The sequence below is a fragment of the Colletotrichum truncatum genome (genome assembly GCF_014235925.2).
Source record: "Colletotrichum truncatum strain CMES1059 chromosome Unknown Contig_0003, whole genome shotgun sequence".
Lineage (NCBI taxonomy): Eukaryota > Fungi > Ascomycota > Sordariomycetes > Glomerellales > Glomerellaceae > Colletotrichum > Colletotrichum truncatum.
The window spans coordinates 2,732,263-2,746,858 of record NW_027222400.1 but is presented as its reverse complement, the minus strand read 5'-3'; the positions used below and the strand labels follow the sequence as shown (position 1 = coordinate 2,746,858).

At 52.5% G+C, this 14,596-nt stretch overlaps 6 protein-coding genes across 6 annotated transcripts; 3 read left to right on the top strand and 3 right to left on the bottom strand.

Annotated features, from left to right (window-relative positions):
- Positions 1-319: 319 nt before the first annotated feature.
- Positions 320-1,857, top strand: CTRU02_205659 (diphthamide biosynthesis protein 4 (CSL zinc finger); the record flags this gene model as incomplete). The annotated part of the gene is made up of 4 exons (XM_070204585.1): positions 320-696; positions 753-829; positions 875-960; positions 1,237-1,857. The coding sequence occupies 4 exons, from the start codon at positions 320-322 to the stop codon at positions 1,855-1,857; spliced, it is 1,161 nt and encodes a 386-aa protein (XP_070061689.1).
- A 443-nt stretch (positions 1,858-2,300) lies between these two features.
- On the bottom strand, positions 2,301-3,329 carry CTRU02_205658 (DNA damage checkpoint protein rad24; the record flags this gene model as incomplete). The annotated part of the gene is made up of 5 exons (XM_036727651.1): positions 2,301-2,432; positions 2,486-2,556; positions 2,610-2,851; positions 2,907-3,213; positions 3,269-3,329. The coding sequence occupies 5 exons, from the start codon at positions 3,327-3,329 to the stop codon at positions 2,301-2,303; spliced, it is 813 nt and encodes a 270-aa protein (XP_036580607.1).
- Positions 3,330-6,115: 2,786 nt separating this feature from the next.
- CTRU02_205657 (mitochondrial ATPase) lies at positions 6,116-6,612 on the top strand (the record flags this gene model as incomplete). The annotated part of the gene is made up of 3 exons (XM_036727650.1): positions 6,116-6,246; positions 6,362-6,493; positions 6,573-6,612. 3 exons carry the CDS (start codon positions 6,116-6,118, stop codon positions 6,610-6,612), a joined length of 303 nt encoding a protein of 100 aa, XP_036580606.1.
- Positions 6,613-6,981: 369 nt separating this feature from the next.
- Positions 6,982-9,289, bottom strand: CTRU02_205656 (nuclear pore glycoprotein p62; the record flags this gene model as incomplete). The annotated part of the gene is made up of 2 exons (XM_036727649.1): positions 6,982-7,170; positions 7,229-9,289. 2 exons carry the CDS (start codon positions 9,287-9,289, stop codon positions 6,982-6,984), a joined length of 2,250 nt encoding a protein of 749 aa, XP_036580605.1.
- Positions 9,290-10,049: 760 nt separating this feature from the next.
- On the top strand, positions 10,050-11,689 carry CTRU02_205655 (uncharacterized protein; the record flags this gene model as incomplete). Its single annotated transcript, XM_036727648.1, has 4 exons — positions 10,050-10,119; positions 10,186-10,578; positions 10,617-10,939; positions 10,994-11,689. 4 exons carry the CDS (start codon positions 10,050-10,052, stop codon positions 11,687-11,689), a joined length of 1,482 nt encoding a protein of 493 aa, XP_036580604.1.
- Positions 11,690-12,005: 316 nt separating this feature from the next.
- Positions 12,006-13,679, bottom strand: CTRU02_205654 (eukaryotic translation initiation factor 2 gamma subunit; the record flags this gene model as incomplete). Its single annotated transcript, XM_036727647.1, has 3 exons — positions 12,006-12,036; positions 12,106-13,104; positions 13,162-13,679. 3 exons carry the CDS (start codon positions 13,677-13,679, stop codon positions 12,006-12,008), a joined length of 1,548 nt encoding a protein of 515 aa, XP_036580603.1.
- Between the last annotated feature and the right edge of the window lie 917 nt (positions 13,680-14,596).

Genomic DNA, 14,596 nt, shown 5'->3' with positions numbered 1-14,596 from the left:
CAGATGGCACAGAGGCATAGGCCAATCAAAAAAAGGTTGCTTTCGGCAATTCTTGCCCCTCATACAAGCTCTCTTTCCATGTCAGTGCTGCTGCAAGTGCAGGGGTGTACAAGGCTGATCAACCTCCAAATTTGTCTGCAGCCAACGTCGTGGATAATCTCTAAACGAGTATCGAAGGCTCGCGTTCACCGACGAAAACTCCTCGCAGATCACGAACGAGACCCTACGATACCACGCAGTTCTACGGGAGGGACATAACCACTGAGATACAACTAATCGGCATTGAGGGAATCTCACACCGACAGGGAAACGAGAAAATATGTCAGCACAACACCATATCCAGCTTGCGAAGGCTTTACCCGCCCAGCTGCAACGCTTTTTTGCTCGTTGGCCTCCTGCCTCGATCGTTCCCGCTGGCGCCCCCAAGACGGGTTTCCAAGAAATCACCCCAAACCCCTTCGCCGCCCGAAAACATCCGGAGACCGGTAAATGGCACGACCCGGTATTCTCGCTGCGACGGCAAGCCGAGATCGTCAAGCTCGCGCGCCAGCACGGTGTCGAGGAGTTGTTGCCGCCCACGGTGAAGGGCACCGAGTATAGAATTTCACACCGCGTTGAGCATGGTTTGAGGGTCAAGGGTACTGGTGTAGGACAAAAGGTCAAGGGAAAGATTCACGAGAGAATGGTGCAACCCAGGTACGTGAGCCTCTTTACTTATCAAGATAACAATGTTGCTGATCATTTGCCCACAGGATGGAGAAGAGGAGAGAGGCTGTGCTTGCTATGCCCAAGCTTATCAAGGAGTGGAAGAAGGTGAGCCAATTGCTGTGTAAGATCCTTGTCCTTGGAGCCACTGTACTGACTACGAGCATAGGTTGGAAAGAGGAACTGGACCAGATTTCCGAAATAAACAACTCCTTTGGCTTTCCACAATTCCATGCGTCGCTAATCATCGACGGTGTACATATACCATGTATTATCATGTACAAGAAACGAACCAAACAATTTTCGAAGCTCTTGACTCGATACCTCTGACTCAGCTACTTGACCACTGAGTTCAACGTTTTACATGCTTCAATCAATTCATCAAGTGACCTCCGTGTCTAAAAGCATCAATTTACAATTTAAATTTCCTTTATTTGACATCCAGAGAAATCGTGTTTTGGTCTTCCCCTTGCATTTTGTAACTCACGTGACCCGTATCCAAAGACTTGGTTGATGTCTCCAATTCGCTAGAAAATTTCATTGACAAACCACCGCAATAGCAACTCTAGGGAGAGCTCACCCAGCCTCAACATGAACTCCACGCCTGCGGCCCCTAGTGGTCATACGTATTATACAATTCTAGGCCTAACCCGCAACCTGCTCCAAGACCAAGCGGCCGAGCAGTCGCAGCTGGTAACCAAGCGGGCCTACCACCGGGCTCTACTGCAAAATCACCCAGATAAATACCCACAACCTAAGAGTCAAGGACCTACTCACCCAAATTCAACGACATATAAATCGGCTACGCAGTCTGACATTTTTACAATCGACCAAATATCCACCGCCTACAAAGTGCTCTCCGATCCCAGGTTGAAGGCGGAGTACGACCGGTCGTTGGACCTTACACCTAATAATCAGGGCCTCAAGCGCGAGCTGGCCTTCCAAACAGGCATCGAGAATGTGGATCTAGATGACTTAGACTTTGATGAAGAAGCAGAGTGCTGGTATCGGAGCTGCAGGTGTGGCAATCCTCAGGGTTTCTTATTTATGGAGGCAGACTTAGAGGAGGCGGGGGAGACCGGGGAGTTACTCGTCGGCTGTCAAGACTGTAGCCTGTGGATGAAGGTACATTTCTCCATTGTGATCGACTGAACTGTTTATGTAGTGCAAGAGAAACATGCAATTCGGAGCTTCAACTCTACGGTGTATACAGCCCAGTGAGCCACCAAATCAATTCTGGGAACATGAAGTAGAAGAACCTCTTAAGGAAAAATCAAGCCACTTGTTTGCTAATACCATGATTGCCGGGTGTGCTTTTGATTTGAAAGCAATTTTAGTCTTTTTTTGTTGGTGTCCAGACGGTCTTGCATTAGAGTCTAAAAAGCAAACGTGGGCACAATCGACCTCCAAAATGCTCTTCTTAGCCCTCAGCCAGTCCCGTACTAGGAAAAATCAACCCCTTCACAATTCTTGTGTATTGCCTAAACGATGCCGATTCGCGAAAACGAAATCTCCAGTCCACACTCCGTAGACACCAGTCCACCCAATTCCGGCGAAGAACGCAGGTTTGCAGAGAATGCTACGAGACCAACCCTTTACTCAGCCTTGGGCTCCTCAGAGGTAGCGGCAGCGGCCGGTGCCTCGGAGGCACCCTCCTCCTTGGGTGCAGCGGGGGCGTCAGCGGTGCCTGACGCCGCGGGCTCGGCCTCAGAAGAGGTCCAGAGAGTCTGCGCCAGGAATTAGTATAGGCATACGGAGTGGGTCTAGCATGGAAGCATACCAGGTTGTCACGGAGCAGCTGCATGATGAGGGTAGAATCCTTGTAAGACTCCTCGCTGAGGGTATCGAGCTCTGAAGAACATAGTTAGTGGCGTATAAAGATGCCAGATAACAAGGTTACAAACCAGCAATCGCATCATCGAAAGCCTGCTTAGCAAGGTGGCAAGCCTGGTCAGGGGCGTTGAGGATCTCGTAGTAGAAGACGGAGAAGTTAAGGGCGAGGCCAAGGCGAATGGGGTGGGTAGGAGGAAGCTCGGTCTGGGCAACCTCGGTGGCAGCTTTGTAAGCCTCGAGGGACTTGTCGGCGGAGTCCTTGCGGCGGTCGCCAACAGCGAACTCAGCGAGGTAGCGGTGATAGTCACCCTTCCTGTTTACTTTGTCAGCGCTGTTCCCCGGTGGCTGAGTTCAAACCTTATACTTACATCTTGTGGTAGAACACCTTAGACTCGCCAGACTTAGCAGAGGGGATGAGGTGCTTGTCAAGGACATCAAGGATATCATCGCAGATCTTGGCAAGCTCGGCCTCGATCTTCTGGCGGTACTCCTTAATAAGACCAACTTGGGAAGAGTTGCCCTTGGACTCCTCCTTCTGCTCAATGGAGGTAACGATTCTCCACGAGGCACGGCGGGCACCGATGACGTTCTTGTAGGCAACAGAGAGGAGGTTGCGCTCCTCAACGGTCAGGTCACGGTCCTCAGAGGCGACGATCTTCATGTTCTCAACCATCTCTGCGAGTCCATTATCAGCATATTCCATCGAACGCAAGCGGTGAATACCACGTACCCTCATAGCGCTCAGCCTGCTCAGCAAGCTTGGCCAAGTACACAGCATCTTCATGACCCATGGTGTCGGTTGTAATCTGGAACGGTCGAGTGTTATTAGCACGTGTATCTAGCAGCGACAGTGAAAATGCGCTCCAAGCGAGGTATAAACATGATTTTATGAAATGGTGTGCCGTAGGACGTAAATTGATGCTGGCAGAAAGTGTAAGGTATTCCAATAGGGATATGGCGAGTCGCAACGTATGCGCCTCGCTGACTTCATCATTTGGATGAGGCTCCCCGCTCCTAGTGGGGTTTCGCGCCTGACTGGTCAAGATAGGGCGCGCGAACTTGTTGAGACGTTCAATCGAGAGCAGGGCGAGGCAGAGGTGACATCGTCAGAGAGCGGTCGACCGATACGGGTCGAGGGCGGTTGTTGGGAATCGGTGGAAGGAGATTGCGGCGAGGGATGCGATGACGACAGAGGGGGCACGGGGGATGGGGAGGGGACCACGTACCTTGGTGCGATGTTTTGAGAACGGCGGGGATGTTCGAGTGGAACGATGGATAACAGACAATGGATAATTCCCGTGTCAAGAATCAAGAGATCCGGATCAGGGGAAGGGAGCGTGACGAAAGGGAAATAGAGAGGGGTGTGTGGACGTTTGCTAGGTAGTGCGAGAGTTTGAAGTTGGGAAAGTTGATGAGACGAAAAGGTGATGGATGGAAATTGAGGAAGGGGCTCTGGACTGCACAATACATGGCCCGGCAAGACAAGGCGGCCTGCCTGGGACTGGGAACAGGACCCGTCTTGACTGGTTGGCTTGGATGGGCAAGCACACTGGGACTGAGCTGGCCAATCCCCATCCCGCATCCACTGTAGCAGGTGCCCTTGTGTTTTTGTTCGTGCTAGCCCTGGAATGGCCGGCTCACGTGAATTGCCTTGAGAGATTGTAGCGCCATGTATCGTGGCTGTACGCAGCGGCTGAGATACTACTACACATCGCTGTGGAAAGTGCCCCAAGGCCCCCAAAATCAAATACAGAAAGACCTACTAATCGCTTTATCCCCAGCGCTTCTGCCGCTATTATAAACCTGACTCTGCGAAAGGTGGTGGGGGAGGGAGAGTGAGAGGTACAAGAGGGTACCTGTTGTGTTTCGCGTGGATCAACTTCCCCAGCGCGGCGCCCCTTCCCCAGTGTCGGCCTTGGGCGGTGGACACTGGTGCCTCTGCCGGACAAGCAACACCTGGCACTAATTCAAGGCACCAGGGAGGAAGGATGATTCGGATGGGATACTCTTACCTTACTATTTCAAGTGGTTCCTTTTTCGACTCGCTGACTGTTGGTGCCACGGTGCTGGATCACGTCACTGCCCTGCGTGTGCACTTAGTGCACTGTTGCTTCACCCTCCATTCAGGTCAAGTTCAACCTGCTGGGCGCGGGCTTCTTCAGTTCTACAGCTAGCTGCCACAACCATCGTCAGTCAGGATGCCCGAATACTATGAACCCAGAAATCGCAGCCGAACTCTGCCTCCCGCCCTCCAATGCCATTCCAGCTCTCTCGCCCCTAACCATCATCGACTTCCTCTGTGCCCGTCGATGCAATGCTTTGAGTTGAGGCACTTGTGCAATCGCCCTACCTTACCTAGAACTGGGTTTCGGCAGAATGGTTTTGTGCTGCAATTATATACCCTTAGCAGTACCTACTTGATAACACACTGTGTAAAGGTGAAAAGCCACAAGCATCTTTCTGAAGAACTGTCGTTGTCGTAAGCACTGGCAATTGAGGCCAAGGCAACACTTACACACGAGGCAAATGTACGGCGCATGGCAGCCGCCTCCCTCTCCACTTAAAGTTCTCCGTACCTTGCCTTGCGAGACAAAGATAAAAGGATGTCGCACCATTTGCCCGCAACAACCCATAACTGAACCATCTTGCAAGAGACAGATCGTCTACAACCTCTCTTCCTATCTCCGAGTGCCCGGGGGACATCCCAGCCATGGCTTAGTTACAGCCTTGCCGGAGATGACTAGCACACACAGAGATGTTGTCGGACGGCAGTCCAATTTGGGGTTGTAGTAGGAACTGATAACTGTACGATTCCACTCGCATCTTATTCATGGTCTGTTCTTTCCAAATATCCAACCCAGGTAGAACCGGTCATGCGGACGATGACTCTTAAATACAAACATGATGAGGCGTGATAATGCGTCAGTTCCAAAGTGGCGCGGTAATGGTATCCTGATATCCTTTAAGGGGGAAAGCTAATTATCGCGACATTCACCGGGTGCTGTTCGCTGTGTTGACAAGAATAACTCCTCCCGCTGCCAACGCTAGCAGCCTGAACAAGGCAAGGCGTCGTCTAGCTGGGCGCAGGTGACTTACAATGGCCTGAGAAACATTATCTTGTTCCATTCTGCTGCCCACTGACACTACACGTAAGCCGAGGAATGCCCGCAAGTTCCATGTTAGGAAAGTACCTCATATTTAGCTGGAAATGACGTATCATATGGCGTACCCGGATAAAGAACTTGATCGAAGCTCCCTCCTAAGCCTTCCAAGGCCTCAGGTTGGTTCCAAGGATCAGATCATGGCAGGAGGTCGCCTTTAGTCCCTCTCCCTTTTGGTCGGTCGGTCGTTCGGCCCCTCTCACCCAATAGACATTTAACCAGCGCCGAGATCTCCCTTCCATCATTTCCGTAGCTCGTCAGCACCTACCACTACCTCCGCAATCCAACCTATCACAAAACCCGCCGCTTTCGATACTATCGTCATCGCTCAACTTGAACAACCCAACCTCGACAACAAACCACTTTGCAATTGCACACCATCCAACCCACAAAACACACCTCAAAACATCATAAAAATGCTTCGTGTCGCTGTTACCAAGGCTGCTGCCCGTCCTTTGGCCTTTGCTAGCAGAGCTACGTTCACTACTACCACCCGAGTCATGGCTGCGGGTGATACAGGAGCTCCCCCCAAGCTTGGTGGTCAAGGGTGAGTCTCTGCTTCACGCTCCGTTCGTGCCGCCCAAGCTATTTGCTCTCGCAATTGATAGAACTGGCACTTTTTTAAGTTGATTGGATTACTGACAAGCCACCTTTTCTTACAGAGACGCCTTCCAGCGTCGGGAGAAGGCTTCCGAAGACCTCGCTATCCGTCAGCGCGAGAAGGAGAAGCTCCTCGAGCTCAAGAAGAAGCTCGCCGAGCAGCAGGCCCACCTTCAGCAGCTTTCTGATCACATGTTCGTCCCCGAGAAATGACGTTGTCTTTTTGTACCTTCCAGGAGCCAGTTTCACTAACCTTTCCCCCCCTCTTCACAGCGACGAGATCACCAAGAACCAGGGCGGAGAACACAACTAAGCAACGTCATTCTACGAACCTTTTACAGCCAGCTATGGCCACGAGCGAGGATGGAAATATTGGGACGACATGGACACGGAAAATTGATATCCGTATGAGCCGGCGCCTTCGGTTACTGCCGCGGCAGCTGCGTGCAGAAACGAGACGGAAATCGATGTTGACTCGTCAATGCCTGGTATTCACCACATTCTAGGCTAGTATACATGTACATGTTGGAAAGCACACCTACGTGCTAACAAATTCCCCCTCAATATGAGCGAGTTAAAAGTTCGTGGCTTGAGCCAATAATTTTCCTCCATTTCGGAGTCTTCATATCAATTCCCGACTCTCGTATGCTACCGTAAAAAAATTATGATCTATTCCAGTACCTCAACGCCGACCCATGTACGACCGATAAAAGCTCTCAGCCGCATCTGTCTCTGGGGCTCCATATTGACTTCCCAGGTTGTTGTTCGCCTTCTGGGCGGCAGTCACCTTGGATTGTAGGGATGCCGCATTGGTATCAATCCACTGCAACTGCGAGAGATGGCCATTAAGAACACGGACGATCTGGCTCAGCTAGCAAGATGTTAGCAACTGCATATGGTTTTATGAAGAAGAAGAAGGAAAGACTTACAGGATCCTCGGGCTTAGTGCCCTTACTCAGGGTGCCAGAGATATCATTGATTTCCTTAACCATCTTGGATAAGTCTCGGCTCTTCTCATCAAGGTTCTGTGTCAATTTCTCGGCCAACTTGTAGGTTCGCTCACGCTCCTGGTCGGGTCCAGAAAGTGTTTCGCCCTGTCCCATCTGTCGGGAGAACATTTCCTTCACCTCATTCTCGTAGCGGTTCAGCCACTCTTCAAGTTCATCCTGCTGGCTCTCGACGGCCTGAAGCTGGCGCTCAATTTCATGGCTTGCTTTTTCCGCCTCAAAGGTGTTCAGGTAGAGCTTCTGGATCTTCTCACCATTGTCTACCAAGCCCAAGTCCCAGTCAGCTACCTGGTTGGCGTAGTGCTTGAAATCCTTCTGGTACTTGGACAGGTCTGAGGCCCACCGAGTGATAATATCGTCCATAGATTTGTTCTTCAGGCGAGGTAGCTGAGAAGTCGGACCGGTGGTTGACGCACCGAGAGTGTTTGAGGTGCCGGTGGTGGCAGTAGTACTGGCAGGTACGGTGCTATTCGCAGTTGTGGCACCAGCAGCGGGAGTCGATGGTTTCGCACCAAACAGACCACCGGAAGCTGCAGGAGTAGCGCCGGGAGCTGTAGACGTCGTAGTTGCTGTCGGAGTAGCTGCAGGCGCAGTTGTGGTAGTAGTAGCTGCCGGCTGGGAAGTGCTAGCCGCCGGAGCAGCTCCAAAGAGACCGCCGCTAGCAGGCTTGCCAGCAGGAGCTGCAGAGTTCTGGCCACCGAATAGAGCGGAAGGGGCGGCAGCAGTAGTTGGCGTAGCAGCTGAGGTCGTAGCAGGCTTTCCAAAGAGACCTCCAGTGCTAGAAGCGGGCTGCGCCGTCGAAGCGGCTGGTGTGGAAGCAGCGTTGCCGAAAAGGCCACCAGCAGATGCAGCAGACGGAGCGGCGGTGGTAGGGGTGGCGGGCTTTGCGCCGCCAAAGAGCGAAGACGCGGTACTTGCTGCGGGAGCTGTAGCTGGAGTTGAGGCTGGTTGAGCGGAAGTGGTAGTGGCAGCAGCTTGACCAAAGAGTCCACCTGAGCTAGGAGCCGCCGAAGTGGCCGGTTTCTGAGCGCCAAAGAGGCCTCCGCTGGCCGGGGGTTGCTGAGTTTGTGCACTGCCGAAAAGACCTCCTGTACTAGCAGGTTGGACCGTTGAAGCAGCCTTGGACTGAGCAACGCCGCCGAAAGCAGCTCCGGCTTCCGGCTTGGCGGCTGCAGCACCGAATAGAGATGGGGCAGCAGAGGCAGGCGCTGCGGCGCCACCAAAGAGACCGCCAGCAGCAGGCTTGCTTGTGCCCGCTGGAGGAGCTCCGGCTGGGGTGGTAGATCCTCCCAGAGAGAAGGCAGGCTTCGCAGGAGTAGCCGTGGGAGCCGCCGTAGTAGCTGGTGAGGCAGCTGCGGGCTTGTTCAAGCCGCCGAACAGGCCACCGGCGGCAGATGCGGGAGCTGACGATGGGGTCGAAGAGGCATTCTGGCCGAAAAGACTGCCAGCAGAAGGCGTAGAACTACTGTTGTTTCCACCACCAAAAAGGTTGGACGCCGGCTTAGATGCAGCATTCCCTCCGAAGAGACCTCCAGATGTCGTGGCTGGAGTGGTGCTAGTGTTTGCGCCGCCGAAAAGGCCGCCCGAGGCAGGCGCAGATGTGCTAGGTGTGCTCGAGCTTGTGTTTCCGAAAAGGCCAGTAGAGGCAGCCGGAGTAGAAGATGCGCCCGCAGCAGGCTTTGCTCCGAAGAGACCACCAGCCGGGGCGGGTGTTCCCGCAGACGACGCAGGTGTGGTGTTGCCAAACAGCCCCCCTGCTGGTTTTTGACCAGTACTCGCACCAAAAAGACCTCCAGTTGCGGCAGGAGTGCCGCTGCTCGAGCCAGCGGCAGCTCCTCCAGGTGTGTTGCTTCCCAAGTTGCCGAAAGAGAAGCCGGTAGAGCCTCCAGCAGCACCGCCGAAAAGACCTCCGGATGCTGGTGCAGAGGTGGTCGGATTCGAGCCACTGTTCGAAGTGGGCGTGTTGCCGAAGCTGAAAGACATTGTATAGAGACTATGTGATCGGTCGGGGATTGCCTAAGTGATGGTTGATGGTTTGTCGCAGGCTGCGAGTCGCAAGAAGTTATTGATATGAAATGCTTTGGGCTCCTGCTATTCAGTATCGTCGCATTGGGGTTGCGAATAGACCCCTAGAAAAGCCTGATTGTTGTCAAGCAACAGTTACTTGCCGTCTGTCGAGCCGCACTGTGATATCGATGGTTATTTGGCTGGTTGTCGGGGAGAAAGGTAGCTGTTGACAGTGGCTGGCAGCTTTTTTTTTTCTGTGATGCTCCAGCCTTAGAGGTCTGCCTCCACGCGACTGGCGCGCTGTACCTGCCCAGGACAGGGACTAACTGGTGACCTACGTGCCTACAGATAGGTACTAGCGCGGAATTAGCCGGGCTTGCCCCACGTGATGCTTGGCAGGCTTCAACAGCTGCACCAGGTTGCTGATGCCATCTTCAAGCCTGCTTCATGCCCTGCCTCCCAGCCCAAAAAAAAAAAAAAAAAAAAGTTGCTCTTTCTATAATTGCCCCAGCCTTCTTCAACTTCTGTTCGAAAGATTTGTAGGGGCCATTAACTCAGAATCTGGGGATGTCGCAACTTTCTGCTTGGCCCACACATTACGTATCCGCTAATCGACAGGTTCCCCCCTCCACACCCACTCCTATTCCTCCATCCTAGGTAACTCTTAAGCTGCTTTACCTACTGGCAACGTCCAAGAATACTCTCTTAAGCTGGTAATTGGTCTTGAGCCGAAACCATGAAAGACAGTGATGCCCTTTCGCCGCCTAAGCGGTCCAGCATCAGTGACCCTGGCGCTCACGATCTAGGTAATTCCCCCGCGAACTCGCTATCTTGAGGATGTGCGTCCCAAACGTTGTCTAACAAACTACTAGCTGAATCCTCCGACTCAGAAGATCACTTTTCCGATGCGCAATCCGCCCCCCTTAGCCCAGGAGCTTCGCCGATCCCTAAAACCCGCGTAGAGAAAGTTGACGATGAACCCTCATACGGCGAGGTCCCTGGCACGGAAGCTTACCGCATGAGGGAGGGCGATGCCGAACCGGACGAAATCGCTATCCAAGAAAAGAATAGCGAAAAGCCCTCTTCTGAAGCTGCTCCGCCGTCGCCACCAGGCGGGCAGCCCATTCCCAAAACTGTTGTCGAGGAGGTCCCAGGCACATCAGGACCGCATTCAGAGGAGTACCAGGAGAAGCGTAAGGCAGATGCACCAGCCGACTTGGTTCTCAAGCCGGAGGGCGAAACCAAGGGGGGTGAGAGCAGTTCTGGTACGATGTAGAGATCCCTGAAATTCAAAGAGCATTCGTCGTTGACCTGGTGTCCTTCGTAGATATTCCTGTATCACCTGCGCTCCCCGCTTCCCCAAGTTCCCCTCGCATGAGGCGGAAGCCATCCAGAAATGATCTGTCATCTGCTTCTCCAAGTATCAGTCTTGCACCACCACCTACTGAGGAGGATGAGGAGAGCGATGGGGGTGACGATTTTGGCGACGACTTTGACGATTTCGAAGAGGGAGAAGAAGCGGACGGTGACTTCGACGACTTCGAAGACGGCTTCCAACAGCCAGAGTTCGAGACCACTGCTCCTGCATCTGCGCCTACTCTACCACAAGTTCCTACATTACCATTTGTGAGTATCTCTCCTGGAGCAAGCACTTGACAAAAGGCTCACACTTCAGGATAGTCCATACCTGACTTTGACGGTCTAGATGGTGAAGACGTCCTGCAGGCCGTCGACCCATACCTCAACACCCTTTTCCCCCCAGAAAACCTAGACGTTTCGGCACCTCCACCATTAACAAAAGAAAATCCCATCTTCCTTACACCGCGGAGCGCATCCTTATGGTCACAGCTAGTAGCGCCCCCGCCACTTGCACCCCCTGACTGGATTCGATCCCGCATTAGACGCCTCTTCCTCGTCTCGCTGGGTGTGCCTGTCGACTTGGACGAGATTCTCCCAGCATCAAAGCAGAAGAAGCTTGTGCTGCCATCACTACAAGTCAACTCCTCGGGCTCACCGCGGACATCCTCGGAGTCACGCTCCATATCCAGAGTACGCCAGTCAGAGGCCAACGCATCGACAACGTCAGTCGATTCGAAAGGGAAGCCTTCAGCGTCAAAGAAGAAGGTCCCACCACCTGTGCCAGATCTCGATCTAGTGTCTGCTAAACAGCTCTGCACGACGACGGAGGAGGCTCTGAACGGCATGACGGATGAGGAGCTCAAGGCGCACGTAACAAAACTACAAGCTATGGAGGGCACGGCCAAGGAGGTGCTGGAGTACTGGACAAAGAAGACGGACGAAAAAATAGGCGACCGGGAAGCATTCGAAGGCGTAATAGAAAACCTGGTCAAGCACGCACGTAAGGTCAGGAAATAATAATAGAAGAAGGCTCATTCATCTTCCGGGCCTATCTACCAGCATACACCGTCTAAGGTTCCTTTTGCTTTTCCCCCCTATGAATCCGTGACACTCCGCCATATAGGCCTTAAACTGCGAAGAATCCCGATCTCCTAGGCCATATCAAATCTAGCGCGGTGGTGTGCCTATCATGAGCATTCATTACCCCGAAAAATGCCATCGCCCCCTATTCCTTCGTCGGCTCTACCAACCTGGTTCTTTTAGGACTCCTGTGATGCTGTAGAATGGCTTTTGAGATTTGGTTTTTTTTTTGACTTCGTCGTCGAGTGTAAGCTTAGGCAGAGCTAGGCTCAAGGGTGACACCACTATTGAACATTTAGTACTCGTGATTTTCATTGCGGGTTTGAGGGAGAATTAGATCAAGGGGGACTTACGCGGCAATGGTGGCCCAACCAATGAGACGCCAGTGCTTCTCGATACGACGAGACAGAGCAACCTTCTCGCCAATGTTTGTGCAAGCAGGGCTGGTCAAGACGAGCTTAGCAGCATCGTTCTTGATAGCGGCAACCTTGGCACCAGTCGAAGTAGAACCGATGTTGACCATGATGACCTCGTTCTTGGTAAGCTTGGCAACCTTGGCCTGCTTGCCGTCGGCGGTTCTGACACCGAGGAGACGGCGCAGAAGGTAGAAGTTGACCTCGATCTCGCTGTAGATCTCAGGCAGCTGGCCCTTAAGACCCAGGACGAAACCAACGAGACGATCAGCTCTGCAAAGAGTAGGGTCGATGCGAGTACCGACACCGATGAGACCACCGGGGACGGCATACTTGAGGTCGTTGAACTCGGAGTTAAGGGAGACGATTCTGCTGAAGATAGGCGTGCACTTAAGGGCGCCCTTGTCGTCCCTAGTGACGATACCGGGACGAATCTCAATCTCGTCGCCAAGCTTCAGTACACCATGCAGAATGGAACCACCAGCAACACCGCCCTTCAGGTCGTCGATCTCAGCACCAGGCTTGTTGACGTCAAAAGATCGAATGACAATCATGTGAGGAGCCTGGGTGAAGTCACGGATAGGGACAGGGATGGTGTTGACGATGGCCTCATTGACGGCGTCAATGTTGAACTTCAGCTGGGCAGAGATAGGGATGACGGGAGACTTTCCAGCAACGGTACCTCTGATGAACTTCAGGATAGACTGGTAATGTTGCTGGGCAGCCTCCTCACGCATCAGATCAACCTTGTTTTGCAGGATAATGATCTTGTCGAGCTTCATAATCTCAATGGCAGCCAAATGCTCAGAGGTCTGAGGCTGAGGGCAGGTTTCATTACCGGCAATCAGCAGCAGGGCAGCGTCCATGACAGCGGCACCTGACAACATGGTGCTCATGAGAATATCGTGACCGGGGCAGTCAACGAAACTAAGTGGAGAAATATTAGCCACCTTGCATTCACGATTCTGGGGTAAGCTTTCGATGTAGAATACTTACGAGACGTGGCGCAATAATCTGTAGGTACCGCTGCATCCCTCGCGCTCGCAGGGAGGATCAACCTCCTTCTCACTCTTATAACTCCTGAAGCATCCCGGTCGAGGGCACTCGGCGTTATCACACTTGTAGATCTTGGCGTTGGCGTATCCAAGCTTGATGGTGATGTTACGGATCAGCTCGTTCTTGAAACGAACAGTCTGGACTCCAGAAATCGCCTTCACGACGGTAGACTTTCCGTGGGCGACGTGACCGATGGTACCGATGTTGATTGTTGCTTGGCGGGCAATAATCTCAGGAGTGAGAGGAGTGAGGGTCTTGACGTCGAGGTCTTTGGGGTCGGTTTGCGGAGGCAAAGGAGGGCGCTGAACTGTGCTGTCGGCGGTGACAGGGTTCGATGACTTCTTGAGCGCCGACTTGATGGGCTTCTCCTCGGAGATCTCAGTCTGCTCCTCCACGGACTCACCAGAGTCAGACTCCGAGTCGATATCGTCGTACTTGGGATCGCCGTTGGCAGACATTGTCGCGATGGTGGTTGTGATTGATGGCGGGGTAATTTGTGCAGGGAAGCTTGCGACCGGCGGATGAGGTCAAACTTTGCTATTTGTATCGCCTGATGACTCAAAATGTGTCTTTACGGTTTCGACGGTACCGAAGAGGGAGAACGGGGCCTCAGTTCGTGGGTTTCGTGACGTCGGGGTTGAGCGGTCGAATATTTTGCCTCGCTGAAGCATCGAATCGAATTTCTGTGCAGTCGAGTGTGAGTCGACGCTAACCCTTTTTGGATTGATAAGGCGATAAGTGCCCCGCCGGGCCTTCATCGGCTAACTGAATACCTAACGAATGCTGGCCAAACACAGCAATACATAGTACATTGCTTGACTTCTAGATTGACAAAAAGTGACACAGAAAGTAAAGGGCAAGCCTATGCGTGCATGATGAAGCGAAAAGAAAAACATCCATAACCTCCTCGCCCTACATCTAGTAAAGCGAAGTTATAAAGTCATACTGTTTCTCGGAGAACCCCACGCCATGAGTCCAGCAAGACTGGTTGGCAGCAGGAAGTCAGTAGCTGAGTTCAAGTTCGGCGAGAGTGTCACAGAAAAATACGGTTTTGCACCTTTTGATATATGCTTATATGCTAGCCTGAACTGCTGGTCTCCTTAATTTCACAACGGCCACATATGCATTCGGGTGCAAGTACTTGGCATGAAACCATGTTCTAGAAAATGCAAGACTTCCTGATTGTTAGTTCACGATGCCGTGAATCCACAACAATAGTTAACAGGACGTTACTTCCAAGAAGTCGCCCAGCAGCAATTTACTCTCGTTTTATTCGAAGGACATCATGTATGTCTAACAAATAAAAACAAACTCAGGTACACCGCGTACGTCATGTTTCCCAAGACTGGAGTATTTGCAGACGCCAAATAATTCA